At 44.4% G+C, this 27,977-nt stretch overlaps 1 protein-coding gene across 1 annotated transcript in view; it reads left to right on the top strand.

The window, feature by feature from the left end:
* Positions 1 to 27,977, top strand: part of LOC310922318 (ubiquitin-conjugating enzyme E2 R2) — a 177,489-nt gene that overhangs the window by 116,057 nt on the left and 33,455 nt on the right. Inside the window, exon 2 of the mRNA XM_083882785.1 lies at positions 18,297 to 18,383. Coding sequence (XP_083738911.1) covers positions 18,297 to 18,383 — 87 coding nt within the window. The remainder of the gene's footprint in view (positions 1 to 18,296; positions 18,384 to 27,977) is intronic.

The following is a 27,977-nucleotide window of genomic DNA, read 5'->3' as shown; positions in this document are numbered from 1 at the left end:
AACTGGATGAGGCAAGGGATTAAACAAGGTAAAAATATGATTCTAGCTACAGAGCATATAATAAAAAACACTACTTTTTCCACCATGCTCCTTGTCCAAGTAGCTGGTCCCACCATGAGGCTTGGAGAATAGAGTTCTATTTCTGGACAGGCACATGGGCTACTTTTTAAATTTTGGCTGCTGATCCTTTTATTGTTTCTCCGTAATCGTCAATTTTAATGCAACATTCTGTCATCATCGTGTCTAAGGAGATTTAATACTATAGGTTCGTTTTTTGAAAGCATTTTACTTTTATGTTTTAGGTTCTTTCTTACTCAATACATTTTCCCATCCATAGTACACATCTCTAATTTGTTTTTATCATAACATAGTTGATTGATTTGGTAATATCTCAGAAAAATAGATTTCTTTTTTTTTTTCACCTAACTGCACAGTTTTATTACATTGATCACAAATGGGGACAATTGGCACCTTTCCTACTTCTCATTTGTGGATCTTATGTGCTCTAGACTTTCTGGTTTTGGAAATTGTCTTTGCATCATAACACACTCACCTTTGACCTGATTTGCAAATCTGATATTGAGTGTCATTAAAGAAACAGTATCCCCGTCTTTTACTCCCTTGGCAATCGTAAGGTGTTTGATACTTCAGGCTTGAATGTTCTTTTTGTGTGATCTCTAGGCATGGTTCACACTCTTTCATAGGGGTCAGCCTCTGCAGGTTCTCGGGACGGACTCCCCCCGCTTGGCTCAGGGCTACGAGGACTCTCCACCAGAATACTCCTCTGCCTTTCCCTTCGCCCACGGGGTAGCAGCCCATGGCGGGGTAGTCCATCTTCTTGGCAGCAGGCATATGGTTCTCGGGTCCTGTTAGTTCGAGCCACAAATTGCCTTTTAAAGGCACCTCACCGGGACAGCCTGACTGTATCAGAGTAACAAGGTACTTTGATTGCCTTTCGACACTCAATATCGAGCACTTCTGCCTTAGCATCTAGTTGCCTTTTTGTCCCTTTTTTTTTTTTTTTTTTTTTAATATTGAATACTGCTCTGGAGAGTCTAACTCCAGCAGACCCAAATTAGTGGCAATTACCAAGAAACGGCTAGTGTCTTTTTGTTCTTCTTCAAGACAATCAGTACACAGCCCACTTGGTCGGTGCCCCCCTCTACAATGAGTTACCCAAATCAGTTTACAGTATGCACACTTGAAATAAACAAAGGGAAAACATTCACACTGGCTTTTTGCAACTCATCTGATCCTCCCTGTTCATTTATAGTAATGCTGAATTTTGATCTTCAAGTCCCCTGGAGGCGAAGACACTTTCCACTTTGGGACAGTGCTTTGAGGCTCCACTTTCTTTACTCTTGAGGAATGTGTCCAGCCTTTTTCTGCAGTCCTGATTGCTGTATCTGTGGTGAGAAGGACAGTGAAAGGACCTTCCCAGTGAGGAGTCAGGGGAATTTCCCTCCAGGTTTTTACCAGGACCTCATCTCCAGGGTTTATCTTGTGGATGGCAAACCCCAAAAGGACACTCTGAGAGATGAGTCCCTTTTTCCGTTGTTCCTGTAAATTCCTGTTTATTGCAATTAGATATGGCTGAATTTGGGTATCTTCTACTTGTGGATGCCCAACTGGCATTCCATGTTTGTATGGCATCCCATAAAGCATTTCAAATGGTGACAGTCCCATTTCTGAATGGGGTATAGTTCTTATGTTTAAAAGAGCTAGGGGGAGGCATTTTAGCCAAGACATTTTTGTTTCTATCATTAATTTGGACAATTGGGCTCTTAATGTCTGATTCATTCTTTCTACTTGTCCTGAGCTTTGAGGATGCCATGGGGTGTGGTACTGCCATCGGATACCTAGGGCTTCTGTAGTCTGTTTAATAATTTTGGAGGTGAAATGGATTCCCTGATCAGAATCAATATGACCTATTATCCCAAATCGAGGGATAATTTCTTCCAATAACACTTTTGACACAGTCTGAGCCGTGGCTCTAGCTCTGGGGTAGGCCTCTACCCAGTGAGTCAATTTATCTACAACCACTAGCAAAAATTTGTATCTCCCTACTTTTGGTAGGTCAGTGAAATCCACTTGGATCCTTTCAAACGGTCGATATGCGATTGGGGGCCTCCTTGAAATTGCTTGTCTGGACCTTGCTCGATTGACCCTTTGGCAAGTCATACACCCATATACTTCTTGCTTAGCCAATTCATAAATTCCTTTGCATCCAAAAAAATTTAGAAAGTGTTCTGCTAAAGCCTGCGCCCCCCAGTGTGTTTGCTGGTGTAACCTTTTTAGAATTTTTTCTGGTATAATCTTTTGATACCAGTTCTCTTCCATCAGGTAATCTCCACCTCCTTTTTTCTAGCTTACCCCCTATTTTCCTAAACTGTTCAATTTCTTTTTGAGAAGGGTGTGGGGGATACTCCAGGGTCCCCTCTTCCTCCATCTCAGGTGTACTCACCGTGAGTAATGCTGCCCTTTTTGCTTCCTTATCTGCCAAATTATTACCCTTGGTCTGAAATTGCATTCCTACCTGATGCCCCTTGACATGGACAATGGATATTTCCTCCGGTCCTCTGATGGCTTCCAGGATTTGCTTTATTATTTCCTCATGAAATAACCCTCGTCCTCGTGTGTTAATTAAGCATTTCTCCTCTCATATTTTCCAAAAGTATGTGCAACCCCATAAGCATATTTCAAGTCAGTGAAGATGGTGCCCCTTTTTCCTTTCAACCTTTTGAGTGCTCTCAGCATAGCGAACAATTCACAGGCCTGAGCAGACCAATTTGTATTCAGAGGCCCTGATTCTACTACTTCCCAGGATATGCCACCTATTATGGCATATCCTGATTTTCTTTTTCTCTCTATTACTCTTGTGGATCCATCTACAAACCATTTTTCTCCTTCTTTCAATTTTTCCTCTCCCAGATCTGGTCTTACTTTCATCTGCAGTTCCACCATTTCGGTGCAGTGGTGAGAAATTTTTCCCAGAGCTTCCCCAAATAAAAATTGAGCTGGATTTTGGGCCGCTGTGGTCCTAAGTTCCAGACCATGTGAGTGTACCAAGATAGCCTCATATTTCAGGAGTCTAGCATCTGTGAGCCATTTATCCGCTTTTTGTTGTAGAATGCTCCTTACATTATGTGGTGAGTATACTACCAGAGGAGCCCCAAAGGTTACCTTTTTGGCCTCTTCTACTAGTAGAGCCACTGCTACAATGGCCTGTAAGCAGGTGGGCCATCCTCGACTTTACTGGATCTAGAAGCTTAGAGACATACCCCACAGGTTTCTTGGCCCCTGCCCAGTCCTGAGTCATAACTCCATGAGCCATGTGGTTGCTAACATCCACAAACAACTGAAACTGCCTTTTTACATCAGACAAGCTTAATACAGGAGCAGTCATCAGTGCCTTCTTCAATCTTTTAAATTCCATTTCGTCTTGTTCAATCCACTTCACCCTGTCTGTGTTCAGCCTTTCATAGAGAAACTTTACTTTTTTTACTATATTCTTCAATCCATTGTCTGCAGTATCCCAGTAACCCCAAAATTTGCCTGATTTCTTTTTTTGTTTTTGGAGGGGGCAGGGCTATAATTCCTGCTACCCTCTCGGGATCTAATTTCTTTTTACCTTTTGATATCCATTGTCCCAAATACCTTACCTCTGATTCAGCAAATTGTAACTTTGATTTGGAAACTTTCAATCCCTTCTCTCCCAGAAAATTCAACAATGAGATAGTACACTCTCTAACTTTTTCCTCTTTTGGGCCGGCCACCAGCAAATCATCCACATACTGCAACAACTTAGTCTCTTCCACTGGTGTAAACTGACCTTATAGTTGTGCTAGAGCCTGTCTAAAGAGGTTAGGAGAATCCACAAAGCCCTGAGGTAAAGATGTCCATCTAAGCTGCATATTTCTGTTGGTTATAGGGTCTTCCCATTGAAAAGCAAAATAATCCCTACTTTCCTCAGCTAGAGGACAAGTCCAAAAGGCATCCTTGTTAAAAATGGGTGGAGATAATATTTTTCTCCTTAAAATGCCTTTATTAATCAGCTTTTACAAGGGTGGCTCGAGGGATCTTGCAACCGGGTTCGCCCTTGAGGAGGAGGGTCCTGGTCAGCTCTGCAGCAGGAAGTTTCAGCAGAGCTGGAGAACTCTTCCCTCGCCGGGAGTCTCCAAGGAGTTCTGATTTCCGCTTCTTTGCCTCAGGGTCTCACCTTTCTTTTGGTATTTTTAGGTTACAGCGAGTTACAAAAATTGTATTAATTAGCTCTATTGATGCTCTAGGGTATGTACAGCTTAGTACTGGTTTTTGTGGGTTTAAATCTTACTTAGATTTATCTTAAAGGGGGTTTTTGGTGTTAAAAAGGGTCCCAGAATGCATTTGGGATTTCTAATTTGCATGTCCTAGAGGGTTGCCCCGGAGGGGCAGGGGCTGCAGCAGCCTCATGGCATTTCGCAACAAACATCAGCGAGATGGCCACGCTACATGGAGAGGGGGTGTCTCGGAGGTCCCGCGGGCTCGATGGTGAGGGGGGGAGGCGCCGGTGGCGGCGCTTCGGCGGCTATCCGCCGCGGCTCGGGGAGCGGGTCCTTTTGGAGCGGGCCAGGCCAGGGTGGGGGCCACCCCGTCGGCCGAGCCATGCCGGCGGCGGCGTGCTAGGAGCCACGGGGGTTCTTCGCGCTGGGCTCGGGCTGGTTCGGCAGCTCGTGCCATGGGCGGCGGTTTTACGGGCTCTGGGAGCTGGGCCGCACCGGCCTGAGGCAAGCAGATGCTCGGGGGGGGGGGGGGGGGGGGGCGGCATGCCGGCGTCTCGGCGGCTATCCGCCGTGACTCGGAGAGCGGGTCCTTTTTGGAGCGGGCCGGGGTGGGGCAGGCCGCCCCATCAGTAGAGCCGCGCTGCCGCCGGTGGCGACGGCGGTCCGGCGGCGGCCCGGGGAAGGCGCGGGCAGCCGGCATTTCATGGGGGTTGGAGGCTTCTCCGAAGCGACGGGCGAGCCCACTCCGGGGTCTGTGCAGGTTTTCTTAAGGTGGAGGGCAGCTCGTTCCGTGGTGTGGGGGGGGGGAGGTGCAAGTTCTCTCAAGGCAGCGGGCAGTCCACTCCGGCGTCAGAGGGGGGCCTGCGGGCAGCCTCTAGCGACCAGGCAGCCCCCCCCTCACTGCTCCCTTCAGGGGGACCATGGAGGTGGCTCTTTACTGTTACATTACAATTTACAATTATTACATTTTAAAATATTAATACACTTATTCTATGACAATCAAGGGTTTCAACTTTTTAAACCTTCAAGATTTCTAATTTTCATTTTTATCATCCTTAAGGTCTATTACACTATACCAGACATCCTCCGGGGAGACCCTATTCAGAAGGGTGTAGGAATTGGCCACTACAGGAAATTTTGTTCTTGTCCTTTTATTTACTGCTCGGAGGTCTTGCACCAACCTGTAACTTCCATCTGTTTTTCTGACCGCCAGGATAGGTGTGTTGTGCCTCGACATACAAGGCTCTAAAGTTCCCTTTTTGATTAAATCATCAATGACTTGTTTTAATCCTCTATTTCTTCTTGAATATGCCAAACTTACCACTAGCTAGGATTAACAGGCTATTTGCCTCTTGTGGTGTGGACAGGGGTCTCTTGACGAAAGCCAGATGGCCCCCCCTGGGGCATCTGACAGCCCTGCCACGGACGCAGCAGGCAAGGCAACTGAGACTTGGGTGTGACAGAGCCCCTGGCAGCTCGGGGGCAAACGGAGCAGCTGTTAGAACAGCGCCTGAGTTAGCAGGGGTGTTTGCCCTTCAGGGTAGGAGACGGGCTGCCTGAGAAAAAGAAAAACTAAACCAAAACAGAAGCCGCAGTCTAGGAGAGGGCTGTGCCCAGCCCCCCTCTTTCTTCCCACTGGTGGGGGCTGGGAGAAATCTCCGGGCTCGGCTCGGCCCGTGCGGCTTGGCTCCGGGGACGGGGCGGCCCGGGGCGGCAGAGGCACCGAGCCTGCCGGAGGTGGGGAGAGCGGGACAGAGTGGGACACCGAGGCTTGCTCTGGCGGGGGGGGAGGGAGGGGGGGTGGTGGTGTGTGTGTGGCTCGAACCTCCTCTCACAGCACAAGAAATTAACACAAACATGACCGCAAAAACATACACTTTTTGTTACATATACTTTTCTTACATAAAGACGAAAAAAAATCAGCAGCCTCATAGCTATTTACTTCTTTATACACCTAAACAGCACATTCTTTAGCACCTCTTTTGAGGCTTTTAAACTTTAAAAAAAACTTGCTTACCTCTTATGGATCTTGTGCTGAGTCCCTTTTTAGCTTCCGATAAGAACTGGGATCATTTCCCAAACTGTTTTGTCACAAAGCAGGTTCGGCTTTTGCTGGATTACTCACCCTTTCAGCGAGCTGAGCTGTGAATTTTTTGGCCAGCGATGGATCTCCGTTTTGCGTCCTGGGCTCTCACCAAGCCCGTAGCTAAAAGGTTTACCAATTTCCCGAACTCAAAGGAACATATCCTTATCTTTTAGCTTTCCTGTGATTGGTTCCCAAGGCTCCCCCAAGCCTGGGTTTGATGAGTGAAATGAGTTTTCTCTGACTCGTTTCCCCTTGGCCAACCAAATCCCTCGTAGGAGTTTTGGAACTGTGGCCCTCAGGTCCACACTGGGGTCGTGGCCAGGTCATGTCTCATCTCACTCACCCAATCACCCTCACTCAACTAGCAATACTTACAGCCATTTCTTGCGTGGAGTCTTCGTGCACGGAGAAATTTTACGAGTGAAAAGCTTTAGCCGTGGCTCTGAAAGACTTCTCCCAAGCCTTTCCTGAGTTCTTTCCTTGGATCCAGAATCTCCCTTTTATTGTGGCGTTTGATTTAGTTTTTGGTTCGTGGTTCAACAGTTGCTACAGGGTCTTCCCATACGGGCCACCGAAACTCAGTGGGGCGCCCCCCACACAAAGGGATTTTGTTGATCCGAGTCACGGCACCAATCTGTTATAAATGATTAAGAGCCAATTCAAAATAAAAGAATTTATTTAACAATTTACCGAGGTTGGATTGCAAAAACCACAATAAAAAACAACATCGATGTTGGGTGGACAGGCCAGCAGCAACAATGGTGCTAATCTGACCGTGCCCACCTGTTATGAATAAAAATGGGCGGAGAAAATATTAATCTCCATAAACGCCTTTATTAATCAGCTCTTATTAATATTTGCTCGAGGGGTTTTTGGCTGCCCGTGGTCGCCGTGGAGGAGGAGGGTCCTTTTCAGCTCTGCTGCAGGCAATTCAACAGAGTTGGAGGACCGACCCTCGCTGGGAACAATCCCAGAGTCCTGACAGTTCTTTGTTTTCTCCTGTGGTCTCATCTCTGGTTTGGTCTTTTTAACTTACGGCTAGTAAGCAAAACCGGAGAAATTAGCTCTTCTGATTCTCTAGGGTCCACACGGCTGAGCATTAGTTCTTATCCGTTTTAATTTTACTTGGTTTTTATTTGATAAGGGGTTTTTTATGTTAGATTTCATCCCGAGACGCTCTCGGAGTCCTTAATTTGCATGCGGGATTAGCCGAGGCGGGCGCTTGGAGCTCTTTGCAGCCGCGTGGTAGTTTTGCCGCAGCAATGGCATTTCGGTCTCACGCTGCTTCACAGCGGCGGCAACGTTGTGGGGGTTTGGGCCGGGGCTTGTGCGGTGGGAGGTGGAACGTGGCACGTGGCAGGCGTGGGTTTCTTTCTTTTGAAACGGTGCAGCTGCGGCGGCCCGTACGGGGAGCATGGCAGCTGCGGGCAGACGGGGCGGCCGGGGCTCTTCTCCGCGCCGAACCGGGGGGGCGCGGCCGGGGTTTCTCCACGCCGAACCGGCGGCGGCTGACTGCGGGCGGCTCCGTGGGCTGGACGGCCGGGGAGCATGGCAGCTGCGGGCGGCTCCGCAGACCCTGGGTTTTCCCCCCCGCCGGCTCCCGGCCGCGGACGGGGCTGGGGAGGGGCTTTTCCACGGCGAACCGGGGTGGGGACGGGACGGCCGGCTCTCTCCTCTCTCCCTGTCGGTGGCAGAGCCGGCGGCTCCGCCGCGGCTCCCCCGCCCCGTCTCCGACCTGGGATGGGGGGGCGCGGCGCCCGAGAGTTTCTCTACGGGAACGGGCTCCCTGTTTTTAAGGTGGTCTGGGAGGAAAGGTGCCACGTGCCACTGAGGTGGCTTTTTACTGTTAAATTTTATTTTTATCACACCAATGCTGGGTATTGGTGTACAGTCTTTATACAGTTTTTTTGTCTGGAGGCTACGATTATTGAGTCAGTCTGAATATTCATGTGTTTCTTGTATTCCTGGGCTTGGTTTGAAAGGATTTCTTGTAAGTCCCAAAAGTTTTCCTGAACCCCCTTCTTTGGGGTTCAGATGAAAAATCTGATTTATTCATATGACTCTGAGCTTTGGTTTCCCATGAGTTCTGAATTCTCTCTCAGGGTGCAGGTACCGTCCAAGATGGATATCAGGCTCTTAAGTATATGTAAAGTAGACATTCCTCCTAGATGCAGGAGCCATTCTCCGGCCAGACCATGCTGTTTCTGTTGCAAATGAGGTACTCCACAGATGCAAAACGGGTCCGGGAACTGTTGAGATGTCCCTGGTAGCTTTTTCTCTTTTTTAATAGTCCACGCTTTTTAATACAACAATTTTATATGCGAATTTATATTCTATATCTATCACACATGGGCACTACAGGACTGACCGGTGCATCTCCTGGCCCTGTGCTGGTGAGACTGTGCTTGCTTGTGTAACCAGGGAGATAAACAGCTTCAGGAGTGTTCAGGTGGCCTCTGCCTAAGGGAAACTTCTTATTCAGCATTCAGCCTTGTCTCCAGCTTTCTGTCCCCAGCGAGCTCTCCAGAAAAGAGCATTACAGCTGCCTCGTCTGAAGCTGGACTCTTCCTGATTTGAGAGCAGTTGAATTATTAAAAAAAACTATGGATATTGATCTAATACCAATATCCAACTATGACGGACAAAGACTCTCTAACAGTTTAAAGTTAGAAAATGTATGTTTATTACGACGCAGGGCAGCCTGCAGGGATAGCTCCCAAATACACACGCGCAATTTACAGATGATCACAGGGTCTTTTTATGTACAGGAGTATTGAATACCCAAAACACAAATGCATATTCATAACTCTGGTACATCCCATTCCCAGCTTCATATTGCAATTAGTCCAAAAAGTCATTAAGCATGCGTAGTTTGTTCTTTGAAATGGGTCGGTGGTCTTTTTTATGGGGTGGGGTCCCAAAATGATGAAGTAAGATGGGTCTTCCTCCCTTGACTTTTTAACCTTTAGTGTTCGTGACAGCTAAATCCTGTTTTTTTTCAGGACTGTTTGATTTATGATTGTATTGTATTCATGGGGTCTATTGATTATTCAGGATGCAAAAGCCTAGTTTGACAGCTTCCATGATTTATCAGTTTCTTCTATGATTTATCAGTTCCTTCAGTCTGGCTTCTGTTAACAAAAGGGAAGTTTAGCTACTTTATCTCAGCAATATTTATTTTAACTAAAGTCTTTAATTCTTCTAAATCAGTGCTTCACACTGACAATGCATGTTTCTAGGCAGAGCCAGAGGGGTTGTTGCATTGTTCAAACTGAGCAGAACAATTAACTGGACAATACCATGGACCGTCCTTGTAGTAAAATGCAGTGCAAGAAGGAAATATCTTCTCTAACTGCTGAACTGCTTGAGATCTTAAATGCGTGTCCTGCTTCCAGCCCAGATCAGTGGGAAGTGATGCCTAAGATGTTTAGCTTTTTATATTTTTCATATATTTGTATCTTTGTAGGTTGCTAAAGGATGACTGTAGCTTCTAGTATTTTTCCTTTCTTTCTTCCCTACATTTAGGAACAATAAGCTAACCTTCTAAACACATTCCTAAATATTGTTTAGTCTTATTCCAAGAAGAGAACCAACTACAAGGATGTTCTGTTTTCCAGCCAGAATCTGGACCAGACATAAGAAAAGTGGGGCAAAAGAAACCTCTGGACTGCTTCCAGTGGGGAAGGACCCCAGGAATTATTACCTAACAAACTAACCTTTTAATTGGACAGTATATGACAGGTATATTAATTGACTAACATTATAAAAATTGTAGAATTACTATACCATGTTCAATTTTTGCCATATTGTGTACCTGAAAGCTTTCAAGTAAAGATTTGTTTTTATATTCACTCTAACTTTGTTGGGAAGATCTATTCTATTTTCGAGGCATCAGAGGGGGCATGGCCAAGACATTGTTATTGATAGAACCTTATGTCATTGCCTGGGGTCTGCCATTGTTTTTCATTGTCCTGGGCTTGGTGAGCATTTTGCATGCAAATCACCCTCTCTTTGTATGTTTTTGTCATTAGTATTGTTGCTATTACTGTTTGTTTTCTTATCTCATTGCTGTTTCCAGTAAATTTTTTTTAATCTCAACCCATGATTTTCACCTTTTGTGCCTCCGATTTTCAACTCCATCCCTGGAATGGGAAGGGGGAGGAGAATGGCATCTGGTTTGGGAGAGTCTCAGTGGGGGCACTGAATTGGGGAGTACCATTCCTAAACCATGACAATGCAGCTGACTTCTGCAGGCTAGTTCAATCTCTAGATGAGTAGCACTGCCATGAGCAGTTACTGTCATTAAGGCTAGCCCCTCCAGACTGAATTTCTAGGTTATAAAAGGGAGGCGATATTAAAAAAAAAAAATCCTTTTTGAGTAATGTTATAAAAAATTTGTTTGGTTTCTCGGCACTGCTTGTTCAGAGCAGTTTTATTTACTTGGATACCTTGAGAGATGGCCCAGGCAACAGGAATGTGAATGTATGAGATCATAAGAGCTTGAATGCAAACCTGATTAACAGGGCTGTACTAAATCCCTCATTATAGCGGTTTCTCCCAGTCGTTGCTGGCTCCGGCCAGCCCTGGCACCACCGCAACTCAGGGGTCTTTGAGCCAGTGAAGCAGAGCCACTACTAAGGTGCAGGTGAAAAAAGAGACGGGACTCTCCGAAGAAACAGCAACTGAGGTTTATTCTACCTCAGGGCCGAGGCTCTGAACAGAGATATTGAGAGACAGAGAGACCTCGAGCACCTGAGGGCAACAGTTTTTAAAGGGGGGAAGGAACACATGGGAGGGCAGAGCATGGGGACCAATGACAGGGACTCAGGGCGTGACTCAGGGAGCATCAATCAATACAATAACCAATTATATAACTTGTAGGAGGGGGAAACCCTGACTCTAACCAATCACCCGGGACTCTTCCTAGAAGCTTCTAGACACGGGGAGAGGTCTCAGGGTGACTGGCAGGGCCAGATGCTATGTAACAACAAGATTGACAGGTAACTGCTTTGTGGTACTAAGGAGAGGGAGAAAAAGGGGTAACAGGTAATGAACTATGCAACATTTACATATAACATGTCAATGAGGGATAACCATTAGCACTCACCAACCCACCGTCACACTTCATGTCTATTGTTAGTCCTGATTTCAGATCTAAGGAGCAACAAGATGAGTATGTGGGTGAAAGCACTTTCTTTAAAGGTGTTACTGTAACTTTGACTTTCATATTGCAGACTTACTGCTTTGGTTTGAGTTGAGTGACTTAATGTCCCAGCTTTATGAACATAGCTACATGGACAGTGTCATGGTTTAACCCCAGCCAGCAACCAAGCCCCATGCAGTTACTTGCTCTCTCCCTCACCAGTGGGATCGGGGACAGAACTGGAGGGGTAAAAGTGAGAAAACTCGTGGGTTGAGATAAAGGCAGTTAAATAGGGAAAGCAAAAGCTGCACACTCAAGCAAAGCAAACCAAGGAATTTGTTCACTGCTTCCCATGGACAGTCAGGTGTTCAGCCATCCCCAGGAAATCAGGGGTCTGTCATGTGTAATGCTAAGCAGGCTAAAATTCTCTCAGACCCACATTAAGGCATCAGTAATGACCCAGATAACTAAATTAGGAAGTGTATACAAGATATTACTGTGAAAAAAGAATGGACTTCTGCTTGTCAAACCAGTCTCTGTAAGTTAACCTCGCTTCTTGACTCATCTTTGCCCCACTGACTTGTGGCTCTATTTTATTTCTTGTTTAGAAGCTTCACATCCTTTTTATGAGACCTAGTTCACTCTTCACATTCAGGTTTTGATTTAAATTCCTTATTTAACAGTGCAGATAATATAGGGGTTTGCTGCTGTTAGTGTTCATATGTCCACTGCAGCATCAAGGGAGTTTTCAGGACTCACAAGATTTATCTGGTCACTCATCTTCTAACTTGGATCAGAGATTTGGACCAAATTCTCTAAAAGCACAATGAATGTCAATAAATATTGTTATGGTGCTGCTGGGAAATGAACCCAGATCTGGGACTAAATCACCAGGTGCCCCGCTCTGGCACAAGAAATTACTTTGGACCTAAGTCATAATAGCTGAAGCTGATATAACAGTGTTGGTTCTACATTCATTTTTACTTTGTCAAATAGTCAACAACACAGTGTGGCTAGCTATAATGCTGCTTTGCAGGTTCTGAAACTGCACGATATCAAGGTGCTTTAAACCTACCTCATTGATGTAAGAAACAGGCTGCTAGTACTTACTGAATGCTTTTTCTGGCACATATTATTTAATACTGAATGCACTAATCCAGGCTTAATGTGGAAGAGGAGCATCCATTAGATGATTTGTATGCTTGATGCACTAGAAGCATTAAAGGGAAGTTTTTGGGATTAGATGGTAGTAGTAGTTCCTGTTCTTGTTGGTTTTCTTGTGTGTTAAATGTGTGGTGTAGTTAGCAGCATGCTGTCAGGAGCCATCACAAGGCATGCAGCTATGGGAAGTGGCCATGTGCACAGTGAGGAGCCTGGTTATGTCTGTTACAAAGAAAGATATACGACTAGGCTGGAATAACTACTGAATTTCTTGACAGCTGAAGCTAGGATGTAGTCCTGCCTTTGTTAGTGCTCCCTGCTGAGAGGGAAATGATATTAATATATGTGTCAAGTCACTGTAGTAGTTATTCACAGTGACTGAATCAAGATTTGATTCAGTGGTTGGTTGATTCAAAGGAATCTACTCCATAGTAAGGTACTGTAAAATAAAGCACACCTTTATTGCCCTGGCTGGGGGGAGCATGCGGCATGCAGGGTTTAACAGCACACCTCCATATGCATGTCCGTTGTGCTCATCTTACAGAGGTTATTTATACAAGCTTACGAGTTTGGCAACTGCCCTTATTTCATTCATTTATCTAAAAGTTACAGTCATAAGGGTTGGGGTCTTACATAACTTATGGTTTTGTTGAAATAAGTCAGCCAAGACTCCATTTTTTTCATGCAGGGAAAGCCAATTCTTTATTTACATAACTAATTTTATACAGTTTTCACAGATCTCATGTGCAACACCCTTTGGTTGGTAGTTTTCTTACTACTTCATTTATTGGTTGGAAGGTGATTTGTGTGTACATGCTAAGGTTCAGGTTGTTTACATTTTTCCTTTGCGGATTCTCATGGAACAGATCTAATCTTTATGCAGGTGCACTTATTTTTCTCCACAAGAATAGATTGTTGTGCTAACGAACTTTTCATACCCAAGATTGTTTTGTATGAGAACTTGCAAGTTATCTGCACTTAGCTAAAGTAGCAGGGCCTAATCCATATTTTATAAGGCCTTTCTTTTATAACATCTTTTACCTGTCTGCAACATGGTTTCCTTATCTTAGGGTTACAAACACAGTGCGCTATTCTTATCTAATACATTCATCACGCCTATTTTGCTAATACACAATTTTACTATTACACACTTTGCTATATTAGCTATACTTCATCTTTAATTGTGTATTGATTATGCTCCTATTCTCTATTGCATATAAAAATTACATTTTTCTACCCTTTGTGACAGCTCTCCTATTTGTCATTAAAACAGCAGTTAGCATGCTTCTTCCTTCTTATCACTTAGCCCACAGGGGCTAAGCCCTTGTTCTGCAAAAAAGCAGTTAGTCAGACACATTAGCTCGCATTCCTTTTTCTTTTCATCTTAGTCCACTTGGGTTTGTTTTTTTCAAAAGCAGTTAAGTTTAGGCATAGCATCTAGCATTCTCTTATCATCATAGCCCCTTCCAGGGCTAGGCTTCTTGTCTTGCAAAAGCAGCTTGTTCTGCAGAAGCTAAACACTTAATTTTTATTAATCTATACTTTATATTAAGGTGCTTATATGTTAAGGTGCTTATGTTAAAGGAGTCCTGTGTTTCAGGTAGAAGCATTTAGGTTTGTATTTTCAGTCAAATAGCATGGTATCTAGTAAGACTTATGTTTTTCTGACATATATAGATTTCACTATTGCTTTGCCCTATCCAAATAGAAGAAAAATAGCAAATCTGAAGTACAAGCACTAATGAGGATGCCAGGAAGTAAGGCAGTAAAAGAAGAACCAAAGTGACTGTCCTGGTAGCAATATTCTGAAAATACTTGTCATAGTGTAACTTAAAAGTTGAAGTTCTTGTGCAGTAGCTGTAAATGCCCATAAAGGGCTGAATCTTCTTCCAGGATGATCTATTTGTTACCAAATATCTGAAATTTCAGAATCAGACGCTCCAACACTAAAATTGTGTTAAAGAGGGCATAATTTATTCAGGCCTGAGGTGCATGCAGGGGATTCTAATCTAACATGGACACATGATTCTACAAGAGGGTTACTTATATACAGTCACTACATGCATAGTACAATTTACCTATTATCATAAATCCCACTCCATGTTCCCAGAGATTCAGTCCTTTGTTTTGTTTATCACTGCATGTCTTCTTATCTACCAACTGTCCTTGCTGGAAACAGCTTTCACAGGCCTTGTTTCTCTGCTAAAAGTTTCACAGGCACAGTAAAAATTGAACTAACCCTTTTGTATCATGTTGAGCATAACATCAGGGGAGTTTATTCTTTTTCTAGGGACTATAAGCATGATAAACTGGGGAAGGGGGGACAGGTTGATGACTGTCATCTCTACCTCCTTGCCTACTGAGTGCGTTCAGTGGTGTCAAAGAGCTATGGTGAGGAGGCAGCTAAAATCAGGACACCAAAATAAGATTTCTTCAGTTTAAGCTCAGCTAGAGGAGTTAAACATAAAGTGAATGCAGAAATGGTTTGGTACTTGTAGGTAGGGGACTGAGTTGCATCTTTCCTTCTCCTAAATTTGTTTGTCTTACTGTAACTGACCTAACAACAAGCTGGCCTAAAACTCTGACACTCTCTAGTGCCTAGTAGCCTGGCTGAATTAAGCTCAGATAGCTGTTTTGCCTTACATCAGTGAAATTGTGGGATGTAAATGGTTCTGTGAGCTACTGCTTTACTTAAAAAAAAAACCCAAAATTTATTGCCCAATTTGATCTTTTTGTCTCAACATAGAATTGGGCTTTTTAGTGAAAAAAATGACCTGTAATCATGGCTGCTGCTGCATCTTTTTTTTGTTCACCTAGGAGCTATACCTGTGTAGAAGACACAGGTTCTGCCAAGAAAACTTACAGTTAGCTCAACTCTGAGTTTTGTTGTCTCTTGCACTTTTAATCTCAGTCCTTGGGTTGTTTTATTATGTGTTGGATCTCGTGAAACTGCATGTAAGCACAGGAGCAGGCTTTCCTGGGAAAACCCCAGTGGTCCGGAGTATTATGCAACAGTAGTATGTTGGGAGACAGAAATTATGACTTGAGTCCTCTTGATCATGAGAAAAACACCCTTATTGTTCAGAAATCTCTTATATAGGGAGTTCAAAACTCCCAGATCTAGACACTGATTGGTCTGAGTCTTAGCCCTGCTCAGCTTCTTGACCAGTGATATGTCTGCTCTCTGGACTGTCTATGATTGGCTGAGGTCTTTGCATGAGCTCTCTTATTCACCTAGGGACTTGTAGAACAAGCCAGGTCAGCTGAACTGGACTTGCCTTGACCAGATTTATTTTGTCTTAGCTAAAGACTAGCTGTCACACAGGAGGAGTCTGCAGCTTACACAATGCAAACACTTGAGCTGAAGTGAATGTGTTCTGCTGTTTTGCCCTGCTCCCATTGTAGGGTGGCATGTAGAGCTAGGTATATCCTTTCTGCCATAGCCGCTCTCTCCTGTGGTGGCGTGGTGACAAAAAGCATTCGCTTGCTGCTCTTGGAGCCATGCCATTTGTGTAACTGACCTTGAACTGTAGGCTAGGATTGTTTATGCCGATCATAAATCTTTTGGTTGTGAGGGTGCTGTGGCAAATGACTGAGGCAAGGACTCAGTGCTGCTGTAACATACCCAGTATCATGAGCAGGCATGTACAGACTGTAAAGCCACATGAGCTTCTGAATTTGTTTCATAAAGGTGAACAGAAAAACCTTTTCCTGCGTATCTGGCACTCTGGCCTCATAAAATTTGGGTTGCAAGGCAAAAGCATATGCCAGTCAGTAAAACGGTAGCCAGGTTCTCAATGGCTCTAATCCAATCTGTTTGCCTGCTCCTGTTTCTAGGAATAAAACTTCCCATAGCTTGTCCTGTTGAACAAGGTCAGCACCCTGCATCCAAGTTGCATGGTTAGGTGCTTAAGTGGAAGAGGGTGACCCAGGATTCTGCTCTAATTCTTTGTGACCTGATTTTGGGCTCTCTTTTTGTATTCTCAGTTGATTGTGAGCCTAGCTGTGGTGCAGGTGCCAGGAGATGCTTCTCTGGAGATGGCACATTAGACTGGTGGGACTTTCTTGGTGGATTGAGCAGTGCCAAGGGAAGAATCTGTGCTCCACAATGCAGAAAGTGGTCTGCCAGTCCTCCTTTGAGGGGAGCATTTTTGGCATTAATCAGACCAGATGCAGCTTGCTTTCCTACTGGCTGGCTCTTCTGACTGCTGTGAATCGCAGGACAGCACAAGGAAGTTGATATTCAGTGCTGGGATCTCTGCAGTCTTCCCACAACTGACTTGGCTCTGAGAGTCTTGCCTTACATCTGCCTACTAACCTCAGAGGCACTGGAAGGTAATTTTGCTGTCATTGCCCATTAATATTGGGTTCATCAAGTTATGCTGATTTTTTAAACAAACAGATGGTATTCAGACTTGGAAAATGCTTTTGGTGGCAAGAAATGTAGTATTAGGAACACAAGTAGATGGACCAGTGTCCTGGTTTGAGACAAATTTAGAAGGAAACGTCCCAAAAGGGTGTCTCCTCTGAAGAAGGCAGATTTCAGCAACCTCTCCCCCACACAAAGTTCAGAAAAAATTCCTTTGGAAAAAAGAACTGTTTATTTAACAAGCAGAGTGTTCACAGGTATGAATAGAATGAATAATGTGAAATAATAAAATCTATCACTGCTTTGAAGAAATGGTAAATTCAGAGTCCTTCTGTGATTCAGAGTCGCCTACTGTGGGTGCAGCTTGGCTTTCTTTGTCTCTCTCTGGCGCTGGGATGCAGCATTCCAGGCCAGCGCGGTGCTGGAGGGGGCTCCAGGAGAAAAGCTGAACAGTTCCAGAAGAAGAAGCCACAGTCTCATGAAAACCTTTTTGCCTTAGCTACTAGAAAAACTAGCTAAAAGCAAAGAGGAACTCTCTGTCTCTCTTCCCTGCTGCAGGGCCGAGAGCAGGAAGAAAAATCAAGACCTTTATCTCTGTTTTTAAATGCAAGCAGCGAAAGGAATTTCCACCACTTCCTCCCTTCTCTCTTCGAGCTCGCTTAAAGGCACAGGACTTATATCTGGCATAAAGCAGACAGTAGGGAATAGAATACAGCATCATAAAGTCACCCTAGGACAACCAGTTTAACTCGCACAAGAAAGGCAAAAAAATCCCAACCCTTTAGATCTCAATTGAACAGGTATTTAATAATTTTTAATTTTTTTTCCCACACAGAAAGAGTAATTAAAAACCTTTGCACTGGCAAATGTAGAACAGGTCTTTTCACCTTAGCAAGTCTTCTTATCCTGCAAGTGTTTTGAACCTAGCAAGAGTGCAATTATATCTTGAGTTCTAGCTTTTCAAATCTAGTTTATCCTGTTGAACAACAGTTGTTGGATAGTACTGCTTGAATTGGGACTTGGTAAATGCCTTATGGCTTGTTTTCTGAGTGTTACCAGCCCAAGTAAGGCCTGGTGTTTAGAATTTTCTGGTTCAGTTAGTATTTTCCTCATAAGAAATTGTGTAGTGGTATACTGTGGGTCCACATGGGCACTGATATATAAAACAAACTATTTAATGGACTTAATGGATTTTTTCCATGTTTTCACTGCAATGGTTGCTTGTTGATTTCTTTGTTCTGTTTCATAATTAAAATATTTTGCTTTATTTTCCAGGCTCACATTAAATTTCCTATCGACTATCCATATTCACCACCTACCTTCAGATTCCTGACCAAAATGTGGCACCCCAACATTTATGAGGTAAAGTGTTTCTTAAGTTAATATGTTTTTTTCTCAGGTATGTGAAAAGGTTTCCTATGTCCTTAAACTTCTGGAAGTATTGAAGGTACTAAATATCTCTAGCCATAACTAAAGTAGTTAGCTGTTTGTGTTTAAATGCCAGCTTCATGGTTGCAGAGTTAAATCTAAATGTTGTAGGAAATGTTGTTTCTGTAGACAGGGATGGAGCCTTTCTCATACCTGCAAGTGCAGCAAGCAGCCCCAGCTGAAGCATCATGTCATGAGCATTGGCAGTTTTAGGGGATTCTTGGATCCCCTAAACTGGTGTGTGGAGTGTTGCTGTACTGGCATACTTAGACAACTAGTTGCTTGTACACCTTTCAAGTACATTTTGAATTTGAGTATATCCTACAAAATTGTGTGATGAGACAAGAAATGTTGGGGAAAGTCTCCTGCAGCAGTCAGCCTATGATAAAGGGGTTTGGACTTGGGGTGCTCCAACTGCAGAAAGAACCAGATCCGGAGTCCACTTTCAGGAGTCATGCACAGCCTTGCCACCCTAGGACCAGAGTGAACTGATACCTTTTGACTTAATGTCTGCTAGTCAATTTGAAGAGGCCTTTAGTTCAGTGCATGTATGAGTGATGTTCAGAGTGTAACACGGGGCTATCAAGTCCATGATTGGATCATGGTACAACTATATAGTAGGTTCAGAAGGAGAATTGTTGCTAATCTCCTCAGGGTAGGAGGTCATGATTTATGCCAGAATGTTGAACTACCTTGACCTGAGGCCTGGTCAAGGCCTGGTTTGAGGCCTTGTCAGGGCCTTGGAACCATGACGCAGATAAAATTCCTTTAGGGTTGTGGCGCAGTTAAAAAGAGTTCTTAAGGTGTTTGGGAAAAGTATTAAGGTTTGAAGGTCACTGGGTGAAGTAGTTAATAAGCACGTGTTGGGCCACCTTAATTGTAACTAAAATAATGTGTGTTTGCATTCTTTCTCTCGCTGTATGCCAATGACTGAGCTATCTGAACTGTAAACTATATAGAAGTGTATGAAAGACGCCATTTCTCTCGAAATAAAGGAGTTGCGTAGTGTTAATCACATTGATCAGACCTACGTTTGCTCTGTCCAGTCCTCCCTTTTTTTATCAAGGTTTTCCTGGCAAGAGAGAATGATTTTATATAAATGCTTTTTAGAAAGAAGCACTCCCTAGCTTGAAAGCATTTTCTTCATGATGCTGAGCATGGGCTGCTTGAAGAGATTTAAAGCTGTCATGGACCAAAGCACTAGAGGAAGTGCTGCCATGAGGTTGGTGTGGTGTTCTGCTGATGGACTAGCTCAGGGGCTTAGTGGTCAGGGTAACCTCTGCTGTTGCTGATGCATAAGATACATTGCCCTGCATCTGGTGTGAATGGACTATGTTGTGTTTTTTTGCTGGGCTTTCATCTGTCAAGTGACCTTTAAGGTTTTTCCTGGAGCCTGGTTGAGCTGTTGTGTTAGAGCTCATGTGAGCAGCAGCTTGAGACAGAGTTTAATAGTGCTGCTGCAAAGACGGTGAGAAGCAGCATCATTTCATTTCATTTCATTTTTTCATATTTCATTTCATTTCATACAATTGGTTCAAAATTACCAAATTTCATGGCTGTATTTGAAAATTGAAGGCCTGTTTTGGCTCAAAACTCAATTTTTTAGTGAAGGCCAATCAAATCCCTGCTAAACTTTTGGATATCCTAGATAAACATCAGCCTGCCAGGACTACTGCTTGAATACTTTGAGGAGTTAAAGGTCTTTCAAAAATGCTCTGTTTGGTGCAGCTCTGTTTTCTTATCACAGGTCTTCCGCAGGCTTTCTTTGTGTCTACTTCAAACCATGAATGAACATGGGGAAAGGCTCCCCCCTTGACTACAGCAATCCCTAAAACCTTGGACTGATTTCATCAAGCCCCATGACACCTTTACCCATCCAGGCTCTAATGCAGTACTGCCCTGCTTGAATTTCCAATCATGTAACATTGATTGTTGTAAGAGGGAAGCTTCTCACATTCTTGCTTCCCCCTATATCCTTGTATTGCTGAATATCTGCTTGTTCACATACTGATGACCTGATCACATGAGGAAATTCTCCTGAGTGCAATGATGGCTTCTTCTAGTCATCATCTCCCAGGAGATGGTTAAAGGAAAAACTGGATAAACTAATGAAAATTATTAATAAAACTAGAATAGTCTGTGAACATAATCTAACATTAGTAAGGGTAACTTCACCCTAAAAAGATATTAGGTTGTACAAGATTGTACAAGCCTGCTGGAATCCTAACAAGGCAGTTTCCTTTTTATGGAAAGTGTTCCAGCAACATAAACGTGTGCTTGGGTATTCAGCAGCTTCAAATGCTATGTTGCTGTTTTTTGTTGTGTTCTTGACAAAACTGCTTCAAATGGTGAGGGCTTGCTAGTTAGCATACCTGGAATGGTTAGTGAGCTGCTGAAATCTGCCTCCAATGGATCTCATTTGGCTATAAAAGAAATGTCCTTCACGTGAGCTGTTATTATCTGTAGCTGTGATCACTGGCTTGGGCTCAAAGGCATGGATACTATCAAAGTGCTACTTTGTGTTTTGGCTCCTGTGTGTTGAGCAGTGTTGGAGTATCCTCAGGACATAGCTGAGACCAGATGCGTGAGGAAGTGGCAGCCTATGGTCTTGAACAGAACTGATCTGCAGCATCTCTCTTGTTCCTATCATTAACATGTCTTGGATCAGGGTGATGTGTGAATGCTGGTGTAAGACTGCCTCTGAGAACCTGTAAGTCATCCCACAGAGGGCTGCAAGAGGCAGCAAGCCAGCAGGGCCTGGAGAGGCCAACATCTGTGGTCTGGCTCCAGGCCCCATCTGCACCTCCACCTCATCTGGCATTGAGACCCCATGATCCTCTGGAGTTAACTTCAGTGAAGACTGTCAGCTGTGGTAGATACTGCTATAGCAGTCCTGAAAACTACTCATGTCAGAGTGCTATGGGTGATGAAGAACTGGTTTTACAGGCATCTTAAAATGTTTATAAATGGCAGGCATTATGGAACTTTAAATCTATATACAGGCTATAGCACTGTGAGTAGATTGACACAGACTGAGGATTATGTAGCTGTATGGGTTCCATATGCTGCCAAAATATTCTTTCTCTTGCATGCTGGAAGGGAATTTCAGTGAAACCTTCAGAGAGCATCTCCTGCTTTTTCACCTGATGTTTTGAACAGCTGTGTCCTAGGGAAGCAGTGGAAGCCTGCCCCACACCATCTGTTCAACATCCTTGTGTCCTGGGAGAAGCATTGTTGCAAAACTTGAGCTAGTAGAGTGTGCTAAACCCTTCAATTAAAAAATTCCTTGAACTAATTCAGCTACCAATGATGTGGTGGGTTGACCTTGGCTGGATGTCAGGTACCCACCAAGCCACTCTATCATTCCCCCTTGTCAGCTGGACAGGTGTAGTGGTTTTGGTTCTCCAATTTTCGTTTCCCAGCCAATGCACCAAATAATGTGGTGGGTTGAGTGCCCACTAGAATTATTTACTCTTTTTCTGCCATGAGATAGGATTAGGAGAAGAGCAAAACAGGCTCAGACTTAAAGGGTAGAAAAAACTTTATTAACAAAACTCTAAGAAGGAGAAAAAAATTAATAAGAATCAGAATAAAACTTTCAAAACACCTCTCCTCCCCTTACAACTTTCTTTCCCTTCCCAAAGACAATGTATAGAGACAAAACTTGGAACTTAGGTCAGTGTGCCACCTCTAAAATAGTCTTTCATCAATTCTTTTAGGGAGAGGAGTCTCTTTTGCTATGTCATGGAAACTTCACCACAGGAAACAGTTCTCTTGTGGCTTCAATTTCCAGAAATAGCAGCTGCCCGGGAATCGGCATTTGTGAAGTCCCTCTTATCTCATGCAGCCTTCCCACAGCTGTCCTTTTCTCTCACTCAGAGATAATTCAGTGTTTTGCAAGTTCTATCTGTGCAAGGAAAGAGTTAATATCTCACCCAGGGCCTGCAGAGGGTCCTTGATGGTTTCTGCCAGACGGTGGCTGAAGCAGTCACGATGATGGATTTCAGGTTGCGCTGAGGCTGTGTTAGGATCTCAGGGTCTCTGGCTGCATTCAATTTCAGCTGTGGGGCCACTCTGCACAGCTTCAGAGCTGCCCCTGGTCTCAGCTGCATGATCTATCATGGTGCTGGGACAGTCCCTCAGCAAGGTGACTTGGTAGCAGTGGCCGGAGCCGCTTAGGGTAGAGGATTTTTTGGAGGCCGCACTGGGGAGGGAAGCGGCTAGGATCTCAGCAGCAGCATGCCGCACAGCTGGGCCCCTCTCTTTTATCTTCCTGGCAGCTGCTGGGGCCTGGCCTGGCCCTGTCAGGCCACCCGGGGTGTGCTGGGAGGGGGTGAACCAGACTGGAGGCAGGATGTCAGCAGCTGCTGGGGCTCAGCCCGGGACAGGGCCCAGAGGGCTTCCCGAGAAGGGACCTGACCCCTCAGCAGGGCTCGCCCGGCCTGGCCCCCAGCAAGGAGGGAGCCGGACCAGCTTACCTCTTCCCAGGCCAGAAGAAAAAAAGTCTTTCCTGGGGTTTGTTCAATTTTTAACATGTGTGTTCACAGAGGCATGTTCAGCTTTCTAGTGGTTTAACAAGGTGTCAGTATTCAAAACTAGTTACTGATTGGTTTTGTCCAGCACAGAGGAAGCTGTTGGCAGCTTCTCAGAGAGAATGACTTCCTTCTTCCCTTTTCACCACAAATCAATTAAGGCAAAACTAGCACAACAGGGAAGAGAAAATAAGGTGGAAAATGACTCATAGGCTGAGATAAGGCAGTTTACTAAAGCAAAAGCAAAAGGTTGTACACACACAAAGAGAAGAAAAAGGTTTTTATTCTCTACTTCCCATCAGCGAGCAGTGTCCAGCTGCTTCCCGGGAAGCAGGGCTTCAGCATGTGTAGTGATTGCTCTGGAAGACATTGTAAAATAATGAATGCCTTCCTGTTCCTCCTACCTCCCTTATCTTATATCTGAGCTGATGTCATATGGTATGGAATATCTCTTTGCTTAATTCGGGTCAGCTGGCCTGATTGTGTCCCCTGCCAGGATCTTGCCCTCCTCCAACCTATTGATAGATGGCAGAATGTTGAAGAGAGAGTGCTGATTCTGTTCCAGCACTGCTCAGCAGTAGCCAAAACACTGGAGTGTCATCAGTACCCTTCCAGCTACCAATGCAAAGCACAGCACTGGGAGGACTGCTATGGGAAAATGAACTCCAGCTCAGCCAGACCCAATATTATTCCATTCCAATATTATTCCACTCCACCCCTTATTTCATATCATTTGTGTCACACTGATATCTCACATAATTTAATACATATTAATCTTAACTATTCCACTGTATTTAATACTTGTTACTGAAATCCCTTCTTACCAACTCTTACAACACAATCTACAGTTTTAAACCATCTCTATACCCAACATACAGATTTATGCATTTTCATTTACTACTATCCCCCTCCTTTCACAGATAGATCTTATTTTCCCAATCCATGGGCTTCCTCCACCCCTCCAGATGATCAAAAACAGGCAATTACTTTGCAGGAAAAAAAAAAAAAACAAACCAAAAACTCTCCAACATTTTAGAGAATCAAGGCATTACTTTATTCTGGCCAGGATTTGGTTCGCCAATTTGAGGTTTCCTGGCAAATGCACCAAATAATGTGGTGGGTTGAGCGCTGGCCAAATGCTGGGGCACCCACTAGAATTATTTACTCCTTTTCTGCTGTGCAATAGGTATAGGAGAAGAGCAAAGCAGGCTCAAAATTTTAAAGGGTATAAAGAAAACTTTATTCAAACAGAACTGAAAGAAAAATTTTTAAAAATTATAAGAATCAGAATAAAACCTTCAGAACACTTCTCCTCCCCCCCAACTCCGCTTTCCCACTGACAATGTACAGAGACAAAACCTGGGACTTAGGTCAGTTTACCACCTCTAAAATAGTCTTTCACCAGTTCACTTAGGGAGAGGAGTTTCTCTTGCCGTGTCATGGAGACTTCTCCACAGGAGACAGTTCTCTTGTGGCTTCAATTTCCAGAAATAGCAGCTGCCTGGAAATCTGCATCCCTCCCATCTTTCACAGCCTTCCCACAGCTGCTTTCATGGACCATGTCAAACCTATGGGGTACTATTTTAAGGATGAGCTGTTCAAAAGCAAAGGTTCTTTTCATCTATCTCTGAGATCATCTCTGAGAACAGAGGTCTTCCTCCTCTTTCGCTGGGGGCAAAGGGTCTTCATCACTCTCACCTCTCTCTGTCCAAGCTTCTCATGGGATCACAGCTACTTCAACATTTACTTGCTTCAGCACAAATGCCTTTGCTCATGTCTACAATTTGAACACTCCATGCCCCCATGCTTTTTTCATTAATTAAGGGGATATTCTAGTGTATCACAGTCTATCACCATGGCCTTACAAAAGAATTTCAGCCTAAGACTAAGGCATCTTCTCATTCTCTTCCCATTTGGGACTTGACTTCTTTACTGACCTTGGTGTCTTCATGTTGTTTCTCTACGTGTCTTCACTCTGTCCTTTTCTCTCACTTGAGAGAGAATCAATGTTTTGCAAGTTTCATCTGTGTAGTGAAAGAGTTAATATCTTGCCTGAGGCCTGCAAATGGTCATGATTGTTTTGTGTTGGGCAGTGGCCAAAACAGTCACAGTGATAGATTCAGGCTGCACTGGGGGCTGTGACAGGATCTCAGGGGGCCTGGCCAGAATGGCGGCAGCCGCTCTGGCCACATGGCTGGTCTCAGGCCTGTACTGTGTTTAATTCCAGTTGTGGGCCAGCCTGACTGTGATGGGGTGGAAACCAGCCCGGCGGCAAGATGTTAAAAGCCGCAACCTGGCCCTACCTTGGCCGGGGCACCTCGGCTTCCCCTCCCTCTGCCTGGAAGCCACTGGGGCCTGGCCCGGCCAACACGGCCGCACGGAGGGGGTCAGGCCGGCCTGTTACCTGTTCCCAAGCTGGAAGAAAAATACACTTTTTATTGTGGCGTTCAGTGCGAGCTTTACCAGCTAGCTCTCTCACCGGTCACAATATGGAGGGTACAGCCTTGTACCTTTGATGTTCAGTGGGTCTGAACCTCAGACAGAAACGTGATTACGGCGTGGAAGAAGGAGGACTCTCATGTGGGAAGCAGATAGGTTTATTCAGCCCCGAAGCCCAAGTGAAGCGTGAGAGCTCTGGGGCTTAGGTTGCCCATTAAATACCAGGGGCATCACCCGGGCAAAGTGATACTTAGAACCAATCCTGGGAATGGGGGGGAGTGACCAAGAACAGGGGACAACTGACAGGGCCATCTATGGACAGAAAGGGGAGTGGGGAACTTGATGCCTGGCTGAGTCACTCTGAAGCTCCACCAGAACTCTCAGGCTTTAGGGCATGGTGGCAGTGTCTATTATCAGGGAAAGGCTACAGGGAATTGGGAATGGGGGGTGTAGGGATAAACCATTACAAAACTAATAACAAAACATACAGAACTTTAGAAAACCCAAAATGCACACCGCAACAACTTTTCCTGGGCTTGTTGGTCTTAAAATGTGAATCTCACAGAGGTATATTCAGCTCTTTAATTGGTTTAACAGGTTGTCAATATTCAAACTAGACACTGATTGGTTTGGTCAGGCATGGAGGAAACTGCTAGCAGCTTCTCTTAAAAAAATCATTTCCGTGGGTGGCTTCTTCCCTCCTCACCAAATGTCAATTAATGCTAAACCAGCACAATGTCCAGCAGAAATAATTTCATTCACACATAGCCTAGGTTCTGCAGAGAAAATCAGTCCATGACACATGAATTTTACTAGATTTTTCAGATACTTATACAGTTAAAACCCATAGAAATCCATTGGTTCAATGTTCATTGGTCCCAAGTTACGCAGTTCTTAGTATTTGGTTTCCTATTGGCTACCGATCTCTTTGCCTCCAATGCTAATTAGGTCCTCATTCTTATCTCTTTTCCCAGACCAGGTGTCTCCAACCATGCCAGGGGTGATCTGTGGAGTTGGTGGTCCTTAATAGTCGTTGATGGTTATCTTTTGTGTATCTTCTGTGCTACTCCCAGTCTGTTGAGATGTTAAGCTCATCAGACCTCACCTGGTAGACCAATCCCCTGAAAAGAAATTTCAATTTCCTTCCCCCCCCCACCCCATCTCCCATGTCAAGGATGAACAAAACTGACTAAAGCTACATAAAGCATTTTAACCTTTGTGGCATTTCCAACAGCGTGGTTTACAGGGTGTCTCCAGCCAGACAGTTGTTGCCTCCACCAAGGTGAGTATGTAGCTCTTGCCTTGGCATATTCATGGCAGTGATCCAATATAGTCAATTTGCCAGGCCTCACCACATCAGAAACCCAGCCACTGCCCTCTATTCCAAGATTTTACTTGTGTGGCTGGCTTGATTGCAGCACATTTCACATTTCTGAATAACCTGTGTTTGAGAAACAAGCATCACTTTTAAAAAATTCAAAAGTTTATTAAAAACTTTAACAAAATACAACAAAGTACTGAATAAGGAAAAATTACAATGCTCTGGGAAGCACATGACTTGCCTGCCATGTGCTTGTTTACAAAATGAATCTTTTATACCCCTTGGTGTTGCATCAGCCAACCCTGGCCCCTTCCAAAGTCTGCCAGTCAACTCTTCTTCATCATCCATTGGTGGAGACTACTTTCTTGCAACTTGATTGGAGGTCAGATGTTGTCATGCCACACCTCCTAGTAGCAAGCCTTCCCTTCTCCCAAATGCCCCATGCAAGGGGCACAGATACACACCCTCCTTACACATGTCCCAACTACTAAGGCTGTCCCTTGGCAACCATACAGAGGGGGGAAAGTGGACTATGGGGAGAACAGAGGACATCCAAACAACAAATCGCAATAACATAACTATATATCAATAAAACTTCTCTTAACATATACATAATATTCATCCCTTAATTGCGAGACCAAATCATCCCATTATTCATCTATAACACTGTGTGATGGCCTCCATGGTCAGGTCCACTCCCTGATCACAAGCCCATCTGTATGTGGCATCTCTTCCTAGATGTCCCAATGTTTCATGGGCTCATTGGGCTATAAATAGCTCATCCTTCCATTCCCAGTCTAAGTCTACCTGAACTATTACAATTTTGGCAGCCTTATCTACCTGTTCATTGTTTTGATGTTCTTCAGTGGTGCATCTTTTGGGCATGTTAGCATCTATGTACCTTTAGAGCCATATTTTCTACCTGTGCAGCAATGTCCTGCCACAATACAGCACCCCAGATAGGTTTACCTCTGCATTGTCAATTGGTCTTTTTTCATTGCTGCAGCTACCCCCATAGGGCATTAGTCACCATCCAGGAGTTGGTACAGAGTACAGGCTACTTTTCTTGTTCCGCAATCTCTAAGGCTCATTGGATGGCTTTCACTTCTGCAAATTGACTTGACTCTTTCCCCTTCAGCAGCCTCAATGACTTGTGTGGGACTCCACACAGCAACTTTCCACCTCACAGCAGTTTCCTATCACACAGCAGGATCCATCAGCAAATAGTGCAAAGCC

Source organism: Zosterops lateralis (assembly GCF_965231275.1).
Source record: "Zosterops lateralis genome assembly, chromosome: W".
NCBI classification, from domain to species: domain Eukaryota; kingdom Metazoa; phylum Chordata; class Aves; order Passeriformes; family Zosteropidae; genus Zosterops; species Zosterops lateralis.
The sequence above is the reverse complement of the archived record's forward strand: the minus strand, read 5'-3'. Positions and strand labels throughout refer to the sequence as shown.